General features: G+C 34.7%; 1 protein-coding gene across 3 annotated transcripts in view; it reads right to left on the bottom strand.

The window, feature by feature from the left end:
- The window catches only part of ATP11B (ATPase phospholipid transporting 11B (putative)), a 114,428-nt gene that overhangs the window by 55,202 nt on the left and 37,290 nt on the right, over nucleotides 1-21,936 (bottom strand). For all 3 annotated transcript variants that reach the window (XM_090274394.1, XM_090274386.1, XM_090274376.1), the window contains exons 5-11: nucleotides 19,847-19,954; nucleotides 19,525-19,653; nucleotides 18,875-18,978; nucleotides 9,375-9,422; nucleotides 7,255-7,319; nucleotides 4,398-4,479; nucleotides 521-671 (exon numbers count right to left, since the gene is read on the bottom strand). In XM_090274394.1, the coding sequence (XP_090130520.1) occupies nucleotides 521-671; nucleotides 4,398-4,479; nucleotides 7,255-7,319; nucleotides 9,375-9,422; nucleotides 18,875-18,978; nucleotides 19,525-19,653; nucleotides 19,847-19,954 (687 nt within the window). The remainder of the gene's footprint in view (nucleotides 1-520; nucleotides 672-4,397; nucleotides 4,480-7,254; nucleotides 7,320-9,374; nucleotides 9,423-18,874; nucleotides 18,979-19,524; nucleotides 19,654-19,846; nucleotides 19,955-21,936) is intronic.

Genomic DNA, 21,936 nt, shown 5'->3' with positions numbered 1-21,936 from the left:
TTGTAGGTTAAATTCTCTTGGTAGCCCATATTCAATCAGTTTTAAACTCTATATGATATAACTGTGTTATTATTTCATACCATCAACAGACTGACAGATTCCTTGAATTATTCTGACAGAATTGAAAATCAACTTACTCTTTATTTCATGTATGTATACAGGAATAAAAAACTAAATTTGTAGTATTAAAGTGGAATGCCAATACAGACAATTTAAATTTCTGTGATTTCTTATAGGGTGCTTACTTCCTAAAATGCAAAAAGCATGCTAGTACAAACAGGCTGGTACTCTTCTTTTGCAATGTCCTTTTTAATTTCACCTGTGTTCTTTTTTTATTTTTATTTACAGTTTACTTTCAATAGTTTGTGTTGATTTCAGGTGTGCAATGTTCTTTTGTCACCCTTCAGTAGTTATGGTTTTAGAAAGGTCAGAGTGGTCACTCTCATCAGAAGTCACTACCAAAGAATTAACTTGCCAAACAAGTCTCCTTTACAGCAGAGTGAAGAACACCATAAAATACCTTACTACTATTTCTTTGATGTTCTGTTTTTTGGTTATACCAAGGTTCATCCCATTTTTTTTCAGCTTGCCATGTATATTTCAAGATAGTACTGATGATGGCTTCAGAAATAAGGATTATTAGATAAATTATCAAAAATGTATTCATTGACCTGAAATGAGAAAAAGAAAATATATCAATCATGTGTTATTATATATGACTTGGAAAGTAATACTGATATTAAATAAGGTATTAAAATATATGATATTATAGCAGCTATTTAAAGGACACAGTCTTTGTTTTTAAGAAATAACCATTCAATAGAAGCTAATTACTAGCAATAAAATAACCAGCATATAAGACTTAAGCCTATTTATTAGTTATGTTACTGTTCAAAATGTTAATAGTAACTGACAGTTTTGACCAGTTATTTTTTTGTGTAATTATACTAAGATTTTTTTATATTTTCAGGACTTCTGTAATTTTAAGTATAAACATAACTAACGTTTATATAGCATTAAGATTTATAAAACTTTTGTCACATCTACTAATTCGTCTAGTCTTTATAAAAACTCTGTGAGAAAGAGATTATTATATCCTTCCCGATGAAGACCCAAAGCCCAAAGATTATTCTGTAAATTTCCCCAAAATCACACAAGTCAGGAATTAACTATAGAATCCCTCTTCTCTTCACTGGGCTGGTTTAATATTACAATATTTCACTAGGCAAGATTAATATAGGTCTTAGTTTCTTCCATCAGCATTTTATAATTTCCAGCACTCAGATCCTGTTTGTAATTTGTTAGATGTACATATAGGTATTTCTTTTTGGGGGAATGACTGCAAATAGTATTGTCTTTAATTTCAGTTTCTGTCATCGGTGTTTCTTTTCTAATATAAGTATTTAGTGCTGTGACAATTAAAATTATTTTTAATCCTCACCTGAGGACATACTTACTGACTTTAGAGAGAGGGGAAGGGAGGGAGAGAGAGGAGAGAAACATCGATACGATGTGAAAGAGAAACATCAATCGGTTGCCTCTCGTACTCATATGCGCCCTGACTAGGGATACACAACCCATGCGTGTGCCTGACCAGGAACTGAACCTGTGACCTTTTGTTTTATGGGACGACCCTCCACCTGAGCCACACCAGCCAGGGCTTTAACAACTAATTTTATGCTCCTACTTGACTGGGCTAAGGGAGGCCTATATAGCCGGTGAAACACTATTTATGATTGTCTGTGGGGGTGTTTCTAAAAGAGATTTGTATCTGATTCAGTAGACTAAACAAAGTGATACGCCTTCACCAAGGTAGGTGGGCATCACCTAGTTACTGCTTTTTGCATCCTAAAAAACATTTACCTATCCCCTGGTTATAAATGTTTCTCCTCTTCTACGGCATGTCTTTTTACTTTTCTAACACGTTTTTTCATTTTTCTAACACATGTTTTTTTCATTGTTCTAACAGTGTCTTTTGAAATGCAAAAGTTTTTAATTTTTATGAAGTTTCATTTATCAATATTGGGTTTTCTTTCTGGTTCATTTTTTTTTGGTATGTTTTCTATCTAAGAAATCCTTCCTTAATCCAAGGTTACAAATATTTTCCCCTATGTTTTATAGATTAAACTCTTATGCTTTATGTCTTATATTTGGAGTTAAGTTTTTATATATGGTGGGAGATAAAGGTTAAGGGTCAGTTTTTGGAGAATGGATGTCCAAATGTTCCAGCCCCATATATTAAAAGATTATCCTTTAGTGTAGAGATATTTTTAATAATAAATCATCTCTTTGATAGTTACAGGACACTTCAGATTTTTTGTTTCATTATGTGTTGATTTCTGGAAGTTGTGTTTTAGAAGAATTTGCTATTTCATCTAGAAAAATTTAGTGATGTAAAATGGTTCGTAATATTTATCTGTAGATAAAGTGAAAACAGTAGGTAGGGATCTATAGTGATAGCCTCTCTTTTATTCCCAATACTGCTAATTTTCTAGTATTTCCCTCCTACCGCTTTTCTTTTTCCCCTTTGGTTCCTCAAACTAGAGATTTATCAATTTTATGAATATTTTCAAAGAATCAGCTTTTGGCTTTGTTAATTTGGCCTATTATTTGTTTTCTATTCTATTGATTTCAGCTCACAACTTCAACATTTCTAATATTTCTTCTTTCTCAAATTGAGTCTAATTGCTCCTCTTCATCTGGTTTCTTAAGGTAGAAACTTAGATGACCAATTTTAAGCTTTTCTTCTCTTAAATAAACATATATTACTAGAAATTTACCTCTAACCCAGGCTTTGCCTTTGTTTTTTTCCCATGTTTCTTCCCTCAAATTTTAGAAATTCTTAATTATTATTTTTTCAAGTATTTTTATGCTGCCTCTTTTCTCTCTTCTCTATTCCAGGGAACTTAATTATATTTATGCTAGATAGCTTAATGTTGTCACAAATGGCTCTGAAACTTCATTTTTCCTAATACATTTTTCTCTCTGTTCTTCAGATGGAATAATTTCTACTGTTTTTTGAAGTTTACTGATAATTTCTTGTTTTCTTCAACCTGGTGTTGAGCCATTCTAATATTTACATTTCTGTCATGTTTTTCAACTCAAGAATTTCCACTGAGTTCTTTTTTTATAGTTTCCATTTCTCTGCTGAGATCTCTCATGTTCACTCACATTTTCCTTTAGGCCTTTGAAAAGATTTACAGTATCTGCTCTAAAGTCTTTGTCTGCTAATTGCAAGATCATTATGGAAACAGTTTCTACTGAGTGCTTTCTCTATTGAGTACAAGTTACATTTTCTTCACAGGTCTGCTTATTTTTTATTGCATAGTGTATCCTTTTAGGTTTCTCAGAAGAGTATGGATTTCCATTTCAGCAGGAAGTTAACTTAGCTAAACTCAAACACCAAACACTATCTGCACTCCAACAGGTAACAAAATAGTCTATTCAGATCTTTCAGCTTGCCGATACATACTGTTTCATTACCAACTCCCCTGGGGTCTCTTCTGCACATGTATAGGTCTAACAGTCGGTCAAGAATTTGGACATAAGTTATGTGCAGGTTTCAGAGTTAATTTACTTCTGTGGCTCCCTCCATACATAATTTTCTCCTAAAGCCTGTAAAAAGTCTGGCTCTCTGATGCCCTATGCAGTACATGAATTGGAGTGCCCTCAGGCAAAAAGCTATATTCATAAATTTTTACCCTTGCTGATGCCATCTTTCAAGAGTAGTCTTTGCATTTGTCTTTTTTTTTTGGTTACTCTCCAGAGCTTTCAAATAGTTACTTTAAAAATATTTTGTCCAGATTTTATAATTGTTATCTGCAGGAGATTTAGTCTGATCAAGTGTTCCATTATTACTGAATAATATTTATTTTTAAAGTCATAATTTAGCATTTATTATATGTTAAACAGTGTGCAAAATGGTATATGTATACAAAAATATAAGAAACCATCACTATACTCAAGGACACCATTTTTTAAAAAAGTTTTTAAAAAATTAACATCTTTAAAAAAGTTTTTAAAAAATTCATATCTTCACTTTCTTTGTCTTTATTTTCTATTTTTTAATTTTACTTATTTATATTTAGAGAGGGAAAAGAAAAAGAGAGGAAGAGAAACATTAATGTGTGGCTGCCTCTTGTGCACCCCCAAATGGGACCTAGCCTGCAACCCAAGCATGTGCCCTGACTGGGAATCGAACAAGCGACCCTTTGGTTTGCAGGCCGGCGCTCAATCCACTGAGCCACACCAGCCAGGGCTTAAGGACACCATCTTGTATTGACTTGACAGTATATACGTATCAAATATTTTTATACACCAAACATTTTATATGTAACAATATACATACCCATAGTCATATTTATTTGCAAATAAATGAAAAGATACAGTGTTCTTACTTTTCTACTGCAGATCGTTTCTGTGACTTGCTCTTGTAATTCAATGCCATCTTTGTTTCCATTCCGGTGTATACAGCAACACCTGCAGAACAAGACAGTTCTTTAATATACTCCCCTAGCATGTTTCATAAGAGAAATGTACTCACCAGCATGAAAACATCTAAGAAAATGCATTGTCTGACAACTGTTATAATTTGGCTTTCATTTTTTGGAATTTAAGAAAGGCTTTCCAATTTCAATTTTAGGGAACTCCAGGTGCTCAAACTGCTGGATGAGGAAGGCATGGAGGTTCTGTTGCTGAGATATATGAATGAAAGATATACTATTTGAGTTGGAATTGATGGAGGAAAGGATTTTGAAAAATAAAAATGGCAGGGAAGACCATTACAGACAGAGCAAACAGTGTTAACAAAAACAGAAACAGAAAAGCACTTTCTATTAAGTTGGAACAATATACTGGGATCAGAGTTTGAAAAACCCTAAATGCCAGAATCTGAAGGCTAGACATAATTTCATAAGCACTGGAGAGATAATATGGAAATCTATCTGAGTAAATAAACACAAGGAAAGGGCTATTTAAAAAATCTATGCCTATGTTAATGGCTCTGAGATGAGCAAGAAGGACAGTAACAATGGGAATAAAACTGGAAGTGAATGAAATCAGATAAGACCAGCTTTATAAAAAACTTTGCTGGAGTTAGACCTTGTTTTGATTGCTAGCTCTGACATTTATTAGTTCTGTGTCCTTGGGCAAGTTATTTAATCTCTGAGTCTCAATTTCCCCACCTTTACATTTAAAAAAAACAAACTAACCTCAGAATTGTTGTGCGGTTTGTATGACAAATTACCAAATGGCTAGAAACAAATAATCAATAAATGTTTACGCTCATTCCTAAATAATAATATTTGAAAAGCAGAGTACGATTCATTATGCCCTCTTCCTAGAGATTTGTCCTGGAATTTTCACCATTAGAATTATTCTTTAAAGGCAGAATTTATAACTCAAATGCAAAGGGCACCAAAATTATAGAAATCAGCCAGAATGAGATAATAGAGAGAGGCGTTACTGAGGCAAACAATAGAAGGCCCAACTAAAGGCATTCAAACATAAAACTTTCATTTATTTTTATTTTTTATTTTTTTGGGGGGGAGTAGGCAATGGGTTGAGGGGAAAAGGAAGAAGGGGGTGGAGGGGAGAGGCAACTCCCAGGCCGACTCAAGGACTTGTAGCGGCAAAGGGAATGGGGAGCAAGGGCACGGGGACTCCTGGTCCTCCACACGGGCCCGCAGGAGTCCCCCAAACATAAAACTTTTAAGAACATGAAAAGTTGTTACTGCTGGAGAATGTGTTAAAATACAGCATTACACGAGAGGGTTTGAAAGCCTTGGAGGTTTTCTCTGGCTTCTGCCATCAGAACATTTATGATGGTTTTTCTCTTTTTAGATCGTGGTGAAATATACGTAACATACAAATTACCATTTTAATCTTTTAAAAATGTACAATTCAGGGGCACTTAGTGTATTCACAATGTTGTGTAATCCTCACTACCCAACTTGAGAACATTTTCATATCCCCCAAAGAAAACCTCACACCTATTAATAACCACTCCCCATTCCCCTCCACTACCCAGCCTGTTAATCTACTCTGTCTCTTAAAATTTGCCTATTCTGGGTACGTCAAATAAATGAGATCATACAATATGTGGCCTGTGTGTCACACTTCTTTCACTCAGCACAATGTTTTCAAGGTTTACCCATGTTGTAGCTGCATCAGTAATTCATTTTTTTTAAGTAAATGATTTTCCATTACATGGATATCCTACATTTTGCTTATATATTATCAGCTGACGAACATTTGGGTAGTTTCTACCCTTTGACTATTGTAAATAGTGCTATTATGAGCATTCTTGTACAAGTCTTTGCTTCAACACCTATTTCAATTCTGTTGGGTATATATCTAGGAGTAGAACCACTTGGTCACATGGTAATTCTACATTTAACTTATTGAGGAAATGCCAGACTGTTTTCTACAGTGGTGCAACATTTATACTCCCACCAGAAACATATGAGGGTTCCAATTTCTCCACATCCTCATGAATACTTGTGATTTTCCATTTTTTAAAAAAGTAAATGGATTTTTTTTTTCTTAAATCAGGGAGCTTAATAGTGAGAGGTAAGAGAGATGAAAGAAGAGAATAAGAACGAGGACAGACCTCAAAAGCTGTAAACATTCAGTATATAACAAGCTTCCTAGTACATGAAGGGCCATTCCTGAAATGGGAAGAACTAGTTGACAGATAAAGATTATCATCAACTTCACAGTTTGCATAGAACTGATTCAGAGCATAGTAAATTAATTGTTAATTAATTAACTAATAGATCTCCAATGCAAGAGCACTACTCATCCTTTTGACCCATCTGGTATAAAGTCATATCAATAAGAATTTGTTGACTGAATGAATGAGTTAGCAGTTTCATTCATCCAATCTAAGAATAATTATAATGGAATTAATTACAGTATAAAGGTGGTTTACTACAATATGATGCCAGATTATACTGATTCTCATCTACCATGAATAGAAGTGCCAGAATTACCTTCTTAGCACTCAGTTTCACAAGTATCGACAAAGAAAATATAAGAGCAAGGTTCTAATCTATTACTCAAAAACGGAATTAATAAGAAAAAAATACAACCAAAATTATATTAAATCAATATTTATAAGAAAATTATCACAGGTAACTCTGAACTAAGTAATAAATTATCCAACCAAAAGACCACAAGTGCTGTGCTTTTTAAAATACTTTATATAAAGCATCAACATGAGTCTATAATTTAAAATTTTCAACATATACAAACCAAAGACTTCTTTTGTGTTTTTTAATCTGGCTCCACGAAGCAAGAGACTCTCTGGTCCCAGAGGTCTAGAAAAAAGAAAATAACCAAAAGCATTAACTATATTAAAATTTTAATTAAATTCTAAAATGTCATCTTCAGCAGAAAGTACTTGAGTTATGCTTACAATACTACTTTTACATAAAACCAGAATAATAGCTACTATCTAGGTCAATCACAATATTAGTTACCATAACAAAAACACCTGCTTTAAGCATTTCAATCACTTTAAGATGAGTGGCTCAGAAATAAATTATGCTGGTAAATAAACTCACAAAGTCACTAGATCAGTCCCAAAAATTTTAAACACAAAACACAATAAAAGATTAAGCAATGATTTAAAAATGTTTAAGATGAAAAACCTGAGCAAAATTAATAAACAGGTTTTGAAGAAAACAGACTTAAAATGCATTATCAACATAAATTATAGCGTGATTTGTGTATAAATGCATGAGTTCTGCACAATTAAAATTACTCCGGATTATAGAACATCATGTAGTAAGTGTGTTAGTACTTTTCTAGGCATGACTGACACTACAGCTTGATTACTTGCATTGCCTACTTCTTGGAGCACGGGTCTTCTTGCTGTTTGAATTTCTCTCCATAAAGGAGATATAAAATAAGAAGGAATAACTAGAAACAAAATTGTATTTTTTTAGTGATAGAAAGATAATAAGACTCTGCTATGGATAAGTTAAAAAGCCTTAAATTTTGTTGACATTATGCTTTTCTGAAACTTACATACACAGTCATCCAAATCAAACAAATTTGAACCAATTCTGAAGATGTCTGCAAAACCAAACACTCTAAAAAATCCAATGAACCACGGAGGACCAGGTATTTGGGATATGCTTAACAAGTATGAATTTAATAGCTAGTCATATTTGGAGCACACTACATGGATATTCCAAAATCAATTAACCAGGATCCTCAAAATAGCTCTTTTTCACTTGGTCTTGATTCTAACAATGAATAGAAAAACTCTGAGCTCACAATGGCATATACAACGGATATAAAGACAGAAAGCTTCAAAATAAAAGGTAATTCATCAGCACACTCTGGGTGCTTCAGCAAAGAACATGGTTCATTTTTTTAAACCATTGTAGGGGCTGAGGTAATGTAAGTGATCTTTCCCTTTACCAGCCACAATATCTAACGCAATTCAGACTATGTATCCACACATCTTACCTCATTATGTCACTACAGAAATCAAAATAAAAACCTAGTCATAGTTATTTAAACAGGGATCCTACACTTCAAAAGACTTTGCAGCAGAGTTCATTGAACATGCTCCTGTGTTCATGTTTATAAAAAATGTGAATCAGGGCTGATACATGATTATTTTTGGTGGCTTGTCTTGATGAATTCATTTAAAAAAATACTCAATTCTTCATATCAGTGATTTATTTCAAGCAGCCAGTTTAATCAAACATGTCTCTAGTAAAAAGGTGAAATGCTAATTCAATTTAAAAGTTCAAGGGATGATTCCAAGATTTATTTTAAATTTGGCTTTGTGATAATGAGTAACAATATAATCTCACCCTATTGGCAAGTCTTTGAAATGACCCCATGGCCTTTCATGTAGTAGCCATAAATTAATGTGAATATTGAAGGAAAACAAATCAAAACCACCAACCAACCAAAAGGGGGGAAAAAAAATTCACAAGAGTAAATAAGAGGTTCTCAATTGGCCACTAAATAATCTCTCTAGTTTGTACAAAATGATTTTGAAATGAAGAAGACGGAAACATTTATTTTTGTTAAACATTATATAAGACACTTTTTGTACTCTAGATTTTAAGTGTGGTGGGTAAGAATTTGATTAAGAATGTGTTTCCTTTTATGTTACTACCTGATATTATTAGAAAAAGAAATACAGATACACAAATAATCTTACTAAATTATTTTGATATCATTTCATGGAATTTGCTTCATCCTCACTTGGTGATGCTAAAATTACTAGAAGACAAAAGTGCTAAGTGCTTTTAAATGAACCTTTTCCATTATATGCACCTTGCTTACCTTAATATCCCTTTAACTTGATTTTAGTCCCCCCCCCACAAACTATGTGAATTTATTCTTACCTTACAATTTCTTCCATTTGTTGAGTTATTATCATTCTTCCCATGAATCTATCAAAGAATTCACCATGTTACCAACAACAACAACAAAAAAAGATAAAATTACTTATGACATCAACAGGTGGAAAACTAGATACTTTTGGTACTATTCTTACACATGAAACCCAACCAACCTTTTATATAAAGTATTCCCTCACTTATCTTGGGTATTACGTTCTAGACCCGCCCCTCCCAGAGTAGGAACCTTACATTTATTCTACACTCTTAAACCTAAGTAACTTTAACAACATACGTATACAGTACCGCAAAATCTGCGATATAGCAAAAAATTCGCGATAAATAACAATATAATATTTTTAAAAATCCTGCGATATAGTGAGGCCGTGATAAGTGAACCACGATACAGAGAGGGACTATTGTATATAAATGGTCCAATAATCATGTTAGAACTTATAAAATACTTAGTCATTAAGCTTTAAAAACTGTAATATTCTTGTCATCCCACTCCAGCTATGAATGAGTTAATAAATGAAAAAATGTTTTCAAAATGGTGATTTAAATTATACTACTGCCCTGGCCAGCATGGCTCAGTTGGTTGAGTGTCATCCTGCAAAGCAAAATGTTGCTGGTTCGGTTCCCAGTCAGGGCACATGACTGGGCTGCAGGCTGGTCCCCAGTTTGGGTGCATGCAGGAGGCAATCAATTGATGTTCCTCTCCCTCTCTTTCTCCTTCCCTATCGCTTTCTCTTAAAATAAATAAATAAAATCTTTAAATGTTATACAGTAGTGCCTCTCTATATCACGGTTCACTTATCGCGGCCTCAATGTATCGCAGGATTTTTAAAAATATTATATTTAATGATTTATCGCGGATTTTTTGCTATATCGTGGGATTTTGCGGTACTGTATATGTATGTTGTTAAAGTTACGTAGGTTTAAGAGTGTAGAATATGTTTAAGAACATAAGTAGTGTTTATAAAAGTGTGGAAAAGGTTAAATAAATGTAAGGTTCCTACTTCGTGGATTTTCACTTATCGCGAGGGTGGTGGTGGTGTCTAGAACGTAATACCCGCGATAAGTGAGGGAATACTACTGTATTACTATTTTTAGTTTCATCATGAGAATTTATAATTGCTACACAAAGATGTATACATTATTTAGCCAGTGATAAATGCTCACATATTTCATCAGTTTACTAAATAAGCTTCCTTCCTGTGATTAGATTCATATACTTATTCATGCATTCATTCATCCAACAAATACTCACTGAGAAACTATGTGTGAGTTAAGTGGTAGGAACAGAGTTGTAAGCAAAAACCTATCAGTGAACTCCAGAGCTTCTGAGCTATGAATGGTTTCTCATAACCTGGTCTTTTAGTTCCAACTTCCACTACCAAAGTAACTCCACAGCACAGAATCAATTCAAATGAACAATTACTTTCTATTATAGTGAGAAGTAAATTTTGAGTTGAAGCATATTTTAGCAGAGCTTCATATTAATCACTTCAATAGGCAAAGCAGTATTAAGCATTCCCTACCAAATGTCCCCTATTATTCCTCTTATTTCCCTTTGGCTTCACTGTTTATGACTCCCTTATTTCTGCTTCCTTCAATGGCCTGTATCACGGAAAAGCAGTTTTTTGTTGTTGCTGTAGTTTTTAAATCTCCATTTAATAGATTTTATGCAGCCTTGTTTCCAACCTCAACTCTGGATTTAGATTTAAAGAACCAGTTCAGCTGGAGTCTCTCTGGCCATCTTTCAGAGATGCTGTGGACCACTCCTTTGATTTTCCTAAGCTCAATTCCAACAAAAGAATTCCTGTTTTCCTTCACTTATCTGTCCTTTTATCCTTGATTCTAAGGTACTTCTTGTTGGTTCATGCCAGTTCCATGCTGGATGAACTTATCTTACCCTTTCCTTAGCCCTTTCTCCAAACTTACACTTTTGTTTCCGAGCAAAAATAGTTTATTATTCTCCTTTCCTGACTATAAAGACTACATACATTCAAACGTACACATTTTATAAAATGATTCAGATAAACATAAAAGAGATATCAACAGGGAAATAACTATCACAGGTAATCCCACTACTCAAATACAAACTCTGCTATTATTTTGGGATACATTTTCCAGGCTTTTTCAATGTACATATAAATATGTATCTTCTAAAACACAAAAAAGAAATCATACCATAAATAGTGTTGGTAACATCCCCTCCACTCCTCGCCCACTTAACATGTCCTGTCAAAATCATCATCATATTTTAAAAAGATTTTTTTATTTTTAGACAGGGAAGGGAAAGAGAAAGAGAGGTAGAGAAACATCAATGTGTGAGAGAAACATTGATTGACTGTCTCTTCCATACCCTCAACAGGGGACCTGGCCAGCATCCCAGGCATGTGCCCCAACCAGAAACCGAATCTATGACCCTTCGGTTTGTGGATGACACCCAACCCACTGAGCCACAAAAGCCAGGTTTACATCATTATTTTTAATGGCTGTACATAATACTGAATTTTTGGGTTAATGTATAATGTATTTAAACAATTCACTACTGATGAAAGTTTGTTTTTTCCAACTTATAGTCTAAACCAGTGATTTTCAACCTTTTTCATTGCATGTCAAACATAAACTAGTTTAAAATTCAGCATACCAAAAAAAGGTAATTTTTGCTGATCTGACAAAAATGGGTATAATTTTGATTCATTCACACTGACAGCTACTGTGGTACTGGCTGTTGTCATTTTCTCATTTGACAATCTAAGGGAAAAGAGGTCAGTGCCCCTGACTGAGTGAGTAGTCAGGTACTGCATGTTTAAAACTTCTTGCAGCACTCCAGTTGAAAATCTCTGGTCTAAACAATGTAGCCCTGAAAAACCTGTGTACATATTTTTTCACATTTTCATTAAGATAAGTCCCTAGAAGTAGTAGAATTTCATTATTTTGTAAGAAAAAAATTCCTAGAAGTGGAACTGCTAAGTCAGAGCCTAAAAAATTAAGAGGTGGAAAAAATAAAAAACTAAAGGAGTAAAGGAGACAAGGAAAAAGAAAATGGGGACTCCTATGAAATACCTGCGAGAGACTGCTCCTACACAAAAGGCTCTCCTAGTTTCTATTTCTTCCAGTTTTTTGGCAAAGTTCATTTCTTACCATATTCTATCCTCTCTCAATAAGCTATTAAAGTTCTTTAAAAAAAAAAAAAGTAACCCCAATTAACAAACAGGTAATTGGGGAGGAATCAACAATGCTCAAGTGGGAAGAATTAATAAACAAAAATGTTTAGCCTTTCTAATAAAAAATAAGTTAAAACAAGTTTTAAAACTATGAAACTATAATCTACAAAATTAACAAAAATTTAAAAACTATTAATAGTTAATAGTAGTAAAATTCTGAAACAATAAAAAACCCATACACTTATGCTTTGCTTATGATAATAAATATTAGTCCAGTGCTTTTGTAAAGTGTCAATATGTTTATGAAAGGCCAAACTCTATGAGTACTTTAATCAAGTAATCCCTTTTCTACGGCGCTGTCTGTTCTTAGGGAATAATCTAGTATAAGATTATAAAGTGTAGGAGGCAAGACCTATCATTGTTCCTATTCTCAATTTTAGTGTACATGCTGTCAAAGCGAGCACAGTATTCTCAGTGTCTAGTACTGTGCCTCAGTTACTGAAGGCACTCCATAGCTGATGAACAAATGAATGGGCAACAAAAATGTTCACATACCCTTTGACTGAGTGATATTTTGGAACTCTCTCATTCATCCAACAGATATTTATTTAGTGTCTACAACATGCCTAGTATTGTCCAAGTAGGTCAATTCAATAGTAAAGTGAACTACATACACAAATTGCTTGCATATATCACAAATAATTTTTAAAAAAGAAAAATTTAACTGCATAAATATAAGTACATAAAGATATTTGTTTTTTCAACTGTCAAAAAATATGTAAGGCCTCCTATATACCAGATCTGTTCTAGGTGCTTGAGATACATCAGTGAATAAAACACACACAGATGCCTGCCCTTCAGTTTACACTGTAGTTAGAGAGATAATAAAATGATAAATATAAATAAGTTATATAATATACTAGGAGGTATTATGTATTATAAAAAAGGAAAAGCAGAACAGTGTAAGAAAAATTAGGTTGCAGTATTAAATAGTCAAAGTAGGTCTCATGAGGTGATTTAAGCATAGACAAGAAGGTGGTAAAGGAGTTAAGACAAGAACAGCTAGTGAAAAGGTGGGAGTGAATATAGCATGTTCAAGGGAAAATAAGGAGGCCAGTGTAAGTTGGTGGGTGAACAAGAGGGAGAATGGTCAGAAATCAGGTAAGAGGGGAAAGGCTAGGGACAGGGGTAATCAGTAAGGTCTTACAGATCATTATAAAGACACGGATTTTGACTCAGAGTAAGATGGAAAAGCCATTGCAGGGTTTTATCAGAGGAATGATATGATCTGACTTACATTTTAAAAGGATGACTCTGGCTGCTTTAGTGAGGACAGACTGCAAGGGAAAGAAGGGTAAAAAAAGAAAAACTGTTAAGAATGCCTTTGATAGCAGTAAGCCAGGTAGGAGATGATGCTGGCTCAGACAAAATTAGTAGCAGTGAAATTTGTGAAAGATGGTCAAATTTTGGATGCATTTTGCAGGTAAACCAATGAGAAGTCCTGATTGAGTGGGATGAGATGTGGGGGAGGTTAGGAGACGTTAGCAGAGAGGCGATGTAGGGAGTCACGGCTGACTCCAGGGGTTTTGGCCTGAAGACTTAGGAGGGGCTGTCTTCAACCGAGATAGGAAAGGCTGCTGGGATAAAAAGATTTGTAAAGGAGATCAGCAACTCAGTTCCAAACATGAGTTAAGAGTTCTCCTAAATGTCTAAGCAGAATTGTAGGACATGAAGTTGGATACAAGAGTATGGAATTGGGGAAAGATATCTGGAATGAAGATACGAATCTGGGAATTAGCATGTAGATGGTCTTTAAAGCCATCACCTTGGATGAAATCACCAAAGGAGTGTGGATAGTAAAAAGTATAGGTAGGAAAGGGAAGAGGACCAAGGACAGTCTTGTCCTAGGGCACTCTAACAACATTAGGAGCTCAGGGAGAAGAGGACAAATCAGAAGACTGCAGAGAAAAACCAAGAGGAGGGCGTGTCCTGGGAGCCAAGTGAATTTACTGTAACAAAGAAGTGATGATCTATCCAACCGCTGGATTTTGAAGTGATTAACTTATTTGTAATATAGCACCACACAATATTTGTAATAACAAAACAATGGAAGAGCTAGATATTGAAAGATTAGATAATGGTTAGGGTCTAATACATTTATTTTGACTGTTACGCAGCCATCAGAAATTATTATTAAGGCCCTGGCTGCTGTGGGTCACTGGATTGAGCACTGGTTTGCAAACTGAAAAGTCGCTGGTTCAATTTCCAGTCAGGGCACCTGCCTGGGTTGCAGACCAGGTCCCCAACTGGGGAGTCACAAGAGGAAACTGATTGATCTTTCTCTCACACATCAATGCTCTTGCCCTTTCTTCCTCTCTCTCTAAAAATGAGTAAGTAAAATCTTAAAAAAACAATATCATTAAGAATACTGGAGCCCTGGCTGCTGTGGTTCAGTGGATTGAGCGTCGGCCTGCGAGCCAAGTGTCGCTGGTTCAATTCCCAGTTAGGGCACATGACTAGGTTGCACGTCAGGTCCCCAGTTGAGGGCACAAGGGAGAGGCAACCACACAGTGATGTTTCTCTCCCTCTCTTTCTCCTTTCCCCCGTCTCTAAAAATAAATAAACAAATAAACAAAACAAAACAAACAAACAAAAAGAATATTGGAGACTTCTGGACAAGATGGAGGCCTAGACAGACACGTTGTGTCTCCCTCCACAACTAAGAAGGAATACAACTACCTCAAAACTAGAGACAACCAGAAGTTCCAGAAAATCGAACTGCATAGACGTACAACAAAACATAAAGAAAAACTCATCTAGACAGGTAGGAGGGGCAGAGCTGGGGTGGAGAGGATGTAGTGTGGTGGTGGCTGCAGTGGCAGGCTGGCGAAAAGCACAGTCACACATTTTAAATAGTAGGGAGGGACACTTGGGAAGCGTTCCCAGCAATAGACCAGACCACACAGCTCACAGTTTCAGAGCCGGGGAAAATAAAGCCTCATTACTTCTGACTGTGCAAACCAGTGGGGGTTGGAGTGGAGGAAGAAACTGACGGTCTCTCCGCAGAGTCAGCTTGTTTAAAAGGCCCCCACATTTCTAGAACATCTGTGGACCCAACCACTCTGGGAACAAAAGCCAGGGCAACAGCTAGAGAGGCGCCCATACCATACGAGAAGTAGAAGTGCCTGGAAAAGGGGTGAGTGCTCAACAAGTGGCATTGTGCCATCTCAGATCCCCCACCCCCGATAGAGCGCCATAATGTGGTGAAACTGGTCACCTGTACTGACGAATACTTAAGGCTCCGCCCCTTACAAAGCAACAGGTGCAACAGCTCTACCGGGGACGCAGAGGCAAACAAACACAGGATCCTACCAAAATGAGGAAATAGAGAAGTATGGCCCAAAAGAGGGAACAGATCAAGGGTCCAGTGGGAGAACTAAGCGACAAGGAGATATCTAACCTAGCAGATGTAGAATTCAAAACACTAGTGATAAAGATGCTCACAGGCCTGACAGATATGCTTGAGTACAGCAAATGCATAAAGGAAGAAGTGAAGGCTATGCTAAATGAAACAAAGGAAAATCTACACAAAACTAATGGTGAAGGGAAGGAAACCAGGGTTCAAATCAATGATTTGGAACATAAAGAAGAAAAAAACAGTCAACCAGTACAGAATGAGAAAACATGAATTGAAAAAAATGAGGAGAAGCTTAGGAACCTCTAGGACAACTTTAAACATGCCAATATCAGAACCATAGAAGTCCCAGAAGGAGAAGAGGAAGAACAAGAAATTGAAAGCTTATGTGAGAAAATAATGAAGGTAAACTCCCCAAATTTGACAAAGGAAATAAGACATACAAGTCCAGGAAGCACAGAGAGTCCCAAACAAGCTGGACCCAAAAAGGCCCACACCAAGACACATTATCATTAAAATGCCAAAGGTTAAAGATAAAGACAGAATATGAAAAGAAGCAAGAGAAAAGCAGAGTGTTACCGACAAAGGGGTGCCTGTAAGACTATCAGCTGATTTCTCCAAAGAAACTTTGCAGGCAAGAAGGGACTAGCAAGAAGTAGTCAATGTGATGAAAAGCAAGGACCTACAACAAAGATTACTCTATCCAGCAAAGCTATCATTTAGAATGAAAGGACAGATAAAGTTCTTCCCAGACAAGGCAAAGCCAAAGGAGTTCATCATCACCAAGCCATTATTATAAGAAATGTTAAAGGGACTTATTTACGAAAAAGAAGATCAATACTATGAACATTAAAACTCACAACTATCAACAACTGAATCTGAAAAATAAAAACAAAATCCAACTAAGCAAACCAGAATAGGAACAGAATCACAGGTGTGGGGATCATTTGGAGGGTTATCAGCTGGGAGGGGGAAAGGGGAGAAATGGGGAAATGGTGCAGGGATTAAGAAGTATAACTGACTGGTACAAAAATAGGAGGAAGTTAATAATAATATAGGAAAGGGTGAAGCCAAAGAACTTATATACACGACCCACGGACATGAACTAAAGGGGGGTGGGATTGCTGGAGGGAAGGTGGGGTACTGGGCGGAGGGGAGCAAAGGGAAAAAAAGTGGGACTACTATAATAACATAATCAATAAAATATACTTAAAAAACCCACTGTGCAATAAAATGGAAAATACATTTTTAAATTAGATAAGCAAACCATATTCTTTCAATAAATATGGAGAACAAAAAACTAAGTATATAAAAATCAGATGAAATCCTGTCACCAAGAAATATCTAACATTTTAACATGTAATTCCTCCAGGTTTTTCTTTCTCTATGTACCTACATATTTTTCTATCCCGCTACTTAATTACCTATCAAATACATAAAAATATACATTTAAAAAATATAACTGGGGTCACATTAAAGCTACAACTCTGTATCTTATTTAACATTATATTTCTGTATGTTCCTACGTTATTAAGTTCTTTGAAAATATTTTTATAATTTATGTACGTACTTCCCTCTTACATCTATACCATATACCCATTTAAGCATTCTCCTATTTGGATACTTAAAATGCTTTCAATATTCCCCTTCCATGCAGCATACAGAAAAGTAAAACAATGTTGACTCATCTTTTTACCTACCATGAGTACATAAGTGTTCAACAATAACTTGAGTGAATAAATACAAACAGCAATAAATTTAATTATGAGTTATATTTCCATTACATAAGTGTTTTGTAGTAACTACATTTAGATTTAAAACAAAATATATACTTTCAGTGAGGAAGAGAAAAAGAGAAAATAAAGAGAAACATATTTAACAGTGAATTATTATTAAAAAAAGGTGTTTCCCACATTTTCCTAGATAATATAGAAACTACCCATCAACACATTAGTCATATTTGATCTCATATTAATCTTAGGCCTGTTTAATGCTCTGTTTTCTAGTTTTTAACAATTTTTTATAACTCACCACTGTTTGAGACAAGGGAATAATAGCAATATAGAAATCTTAAAGCACTAAATTCTTTAGTTAAATCTTATAGCTTTAATGCTCTTAAAGGAGCCCAAACTTTTATAGTTAATTGGAAAACTCTATACCTCATTTGACTGTGATGAAACTGCAAATTTCTATAACATCACATAAAGAGAACTCCATTATAAATAGCAGACAGATCCAGAACAAATTAAGAGATTATTATGGAAAAGCCAATAATACGATTTGAACATTTCAACCAACAGAGGGAGACATATCATATGACAAGAAGCTGAAGGTGAATTTTACAATGTGGTTGTAATTTATATTCTATCACCAATTACTGAGTAAAAATGAGTTTAGTATTTTACTTTAATAATAAAAAGTTGTTTCTATTTCATAGTCCACAATAGGTAGCATATCCCTGAATGACTAACATTGTATTTAGTAAATTATAATGTTAAAAGAAGTTAGTTCTGAGTGAACACAAAGGCACAGCCCTCACCTTCATGGAGTTAAACACACACACACACACACACACACACACACACACACACACAATTGCTTTCTTTTAAAGACATAATCTTACTTCTATAACAGCCTGTATAGTTATAAAGTTTACTATTGTAGTTGTAAAGCCAGTTCATATAGAGGTAGAAGGTAATGAAAAGGAACATTTGAATAAAAGCACTGCTTTTGAATTAATACTTTGGATTAGAATTCTGGCAAATTCTGCTTTTAGCCTTTTCCCCCTTAATTGATCTCTCCCCTTCTTCCCCATCAATGTCTTCAATTAGCTAGATTTCATTGCCTGTTTATAATTGTAAAAATGAGATATGTAAACAGGACTTAAGATGAGTATGCTGAACATCACACCATACCTGTACAAGTCGGCCTCTGGTTGCTGACATTCTATCACAGCTACGAGAGTGTCCAAACTGGCAACTGTTTGTAATACCGCTGTTTCTGGAACTGCCACGTGTGTCTAAAAAAGGGATTAAACTGCAGTTTCAAGACCCAAATGGGACCCTACGTAACACCTTTTAAAAACATTTTTTTTTCTTTTATAGTTGATGTACATTATACTGGTTTCACATGTACAACCGCATGATTAAACATTTATATAACTTATGAAGTGACCACCCCGATAAATCTACCACCCATCTGACACCCTGTATAGTTATTATAATATCACTGACTATATTTCCTGTGCTGCACTTCACATCTCCAGCTACTTCAAATCTCCCTCACCTAAAAAAAGCACCAAAATATTAATCTATTTTATTTTTCCTGAAGACACTTTACATTTTTCTTTAACTTGACTAAACCATGTGCGGCTACCCTTGAAATAGATATATAACATTATTTCTTTTTTCAGAAAACTTAATAGTTCTTAAAATTTTAAGTAATTTACAAGAACTTCTCCTTTATCAGGTCAAACTTCATTATTTTAACCAAAGAAAAATACCTATCACTATAACACAAAGACGTTTTGTTCACCAAGAATACTGAGACATACACATGTACAAACCTTCAGGTTAGTCTCTCCATCCAAACTAGCAGTTGTAATGTGACAAGAACCATCAAGTCGATCTGAGGACAGAAGCACCAAATCTGCAGGGAAAATTTCATCTTTGGCTACTCGAACAATATCACCCACCTATGAAGAATTTTGGGTAGAGTGAATATACTGATTTTAAAAGGCAAGGACTTATTTTACTGGGTTCTAACCAAGTAGTCTATCACAATATTTTAATGTAGGAAAACAGTCTTTAATTTTAATTAAAATATAATCAGATTAGAATTTGTAATGCCAAAATATAATTGATATCCATTATTCACTAAGTGCATACCCGAATGTTTTTTGATCTAGTTTTTACAAGGCCACCACTTCGAACAACATAAACAGGAGCTCCATTTACTTCATTATCTGAGTTATGTCGTAACCAATCTTCATATCCCTGTCAATATCAAAAATAAAAAATAAAGAAGTGCCCTTTTTAGAATTAGAAGACACTTTAAAAGTTTTATTTTGTACTTCTTGTTCTACAGTTGTCCCAATTTTCCCCCTGTTGCTCTCCACTGCCCCGCCCACCCCCTGCTCCCAGCAGATACTTTTATTAAATGAAGAAAAGAAACAACAACGGCCCCAAATCTGCCCAGAATTCTATTAGGCTATTTTGAAGCATTTACTCATAGGAACTTGACATTCACTTGTACTAGAAACACCCTCTTCTGTTGGTTTTCCTCACAACGTGTTCCTGGTTTTTATAGTACCTCTCAGTTACTCCTCCTCAATGTCCTCCCGGCAGCCTCCTTCTATGTCATCTTTCTGGGGCCCTTTTCCACCCACCACCTTCTTACTTGTATCTTCAAAAATTTCTGAAATTTATTATTTCCAGTTTATATCTTTCTTTTGGACGCTAAACTTACATATCCAAATGCATTCTTAATATCTCCATTTTGATGTCTCATAAAAATATACTAAACATTTCAAAACTAAATCGATGATGTTATCCTCGAAATCTGTTGCATTTTCAATGTTTCCCATCTTGACAAATGACATCACCATCTACTGAGTTGCTCATATTAAAAATCTGGGGAGTCATTTTTTTATTCCTACCTTTTCCTAACAGCTATTCAATCAATAAGTTTTATTGCTTGTATACATAAAAATGATATTTTGAATATAAATTCATACAGCATTAGACAATAAACAGAAAAAAATGAACAGATTTTAAAACTGAGATTGAATTATTTCACTTTCTTAAACACTAGACCAATAGAATTATTATTTGTACTTCCAAAAAATATGGTAGGTAATGTGGATCATCATTAAAAAGGAAAAGAGACATAAGCATTTCACAAGGAATACTTAAATGTTAAGAGGTAGCATTTTTATGTGGAAAAACTTCTTGTGTTATGATAGAGAAAATTCAAGAACTCAGAGGTACAACACAAGATAACAAAATATGTGATAGCATTAACTGGTAAAAGTAAGGTACAAAATGTGTTGTGTTCTATGCTATCATTTGTGGAAAAAATATCCTTGTCTCTGAAAATACTCTGTATAGATGTTTGGACTAATGTACAAATAAAATAATGGCTCCCTCAGGGGAGAAGAGCCAGGAGACTGGGGGTTAGGAGTATAAATGACTTTTACTATATGCCATTTTGTACTGTTTTCTATTTTTAAAAATAGTTGCATCTATTACCTAAAAATATTATATAACACTCTAAAATATAAAGCAAATATTAAAAGTTGCTTGGAGGCCTTTCTTTTCAGGGAGAGAACTTTTGGCAGAGCATTTTAAAAATATTTAAATTATGGGGCCCTGACCATGTAGTTTAAGTTGGTTAGAATGTCATTCCAATACACCAAGGTTGGGCATTCGATCCCCGGTCAAGGCACATACAAGAATCAACCAATGAATGCATAAATAAGTGAACAACAAATTGATGTTTCTTTCTCTCTCTCTCTAAAAATCAATAAAAAATAAATTATGTTGGCCCGGCTGAAGATATCCTATATGTCGATTTTAGAGAAATTTGATTGAGGGTCAAACATTTTTTCTGAAACTGTCAAAAGCACACTTTTATAGTCAGATGATATTAACGGCAGAGCAATAGTAAACACATTTTTAAACATGTCACAAATTCTAATTCATCCTACATATACTGCCAGATTAATCTTTCCAAAGCATTGCTTTAATTTACTATTCTGTTCAAGCTTCCCTCAGTAACTCTCAACGCTTAGAACAAAGATCTTCCAGCCTGCTTAATTAACCAGTATCACCTTTTAGTACTTTTGTATACAGTGTCACACATTAGTCAGACATGCTATTCACTAGAATAGATCTTGCCTTTTCTTACATTTGGGCCTTTAAGTTATTTGTTGCTATTGCACCTTTTTCGCCAATTGTCATTTTATCCATGTTCCAAG

This window comes from Furipterus horrens, unplaced genomic scaffold (genome assembly GCF_987537825.1).
Source record: "Furipterus horrens unplaced genomic scaffold, mFurHor1.1.pri manual_scaffold_1, whole genome shotgun sequence".
In the NCBI taxonomy this organism is placed as follows: domain Eukaryota; kingdom Metazoa; phylum Chordata; class Mammalia; order Chiroptera; family Furipteridae; genus Furipterus; species Furipterus horrens.
This window is presented reverse-complemented; position numbering and strand designations above follow the sequence as displayed.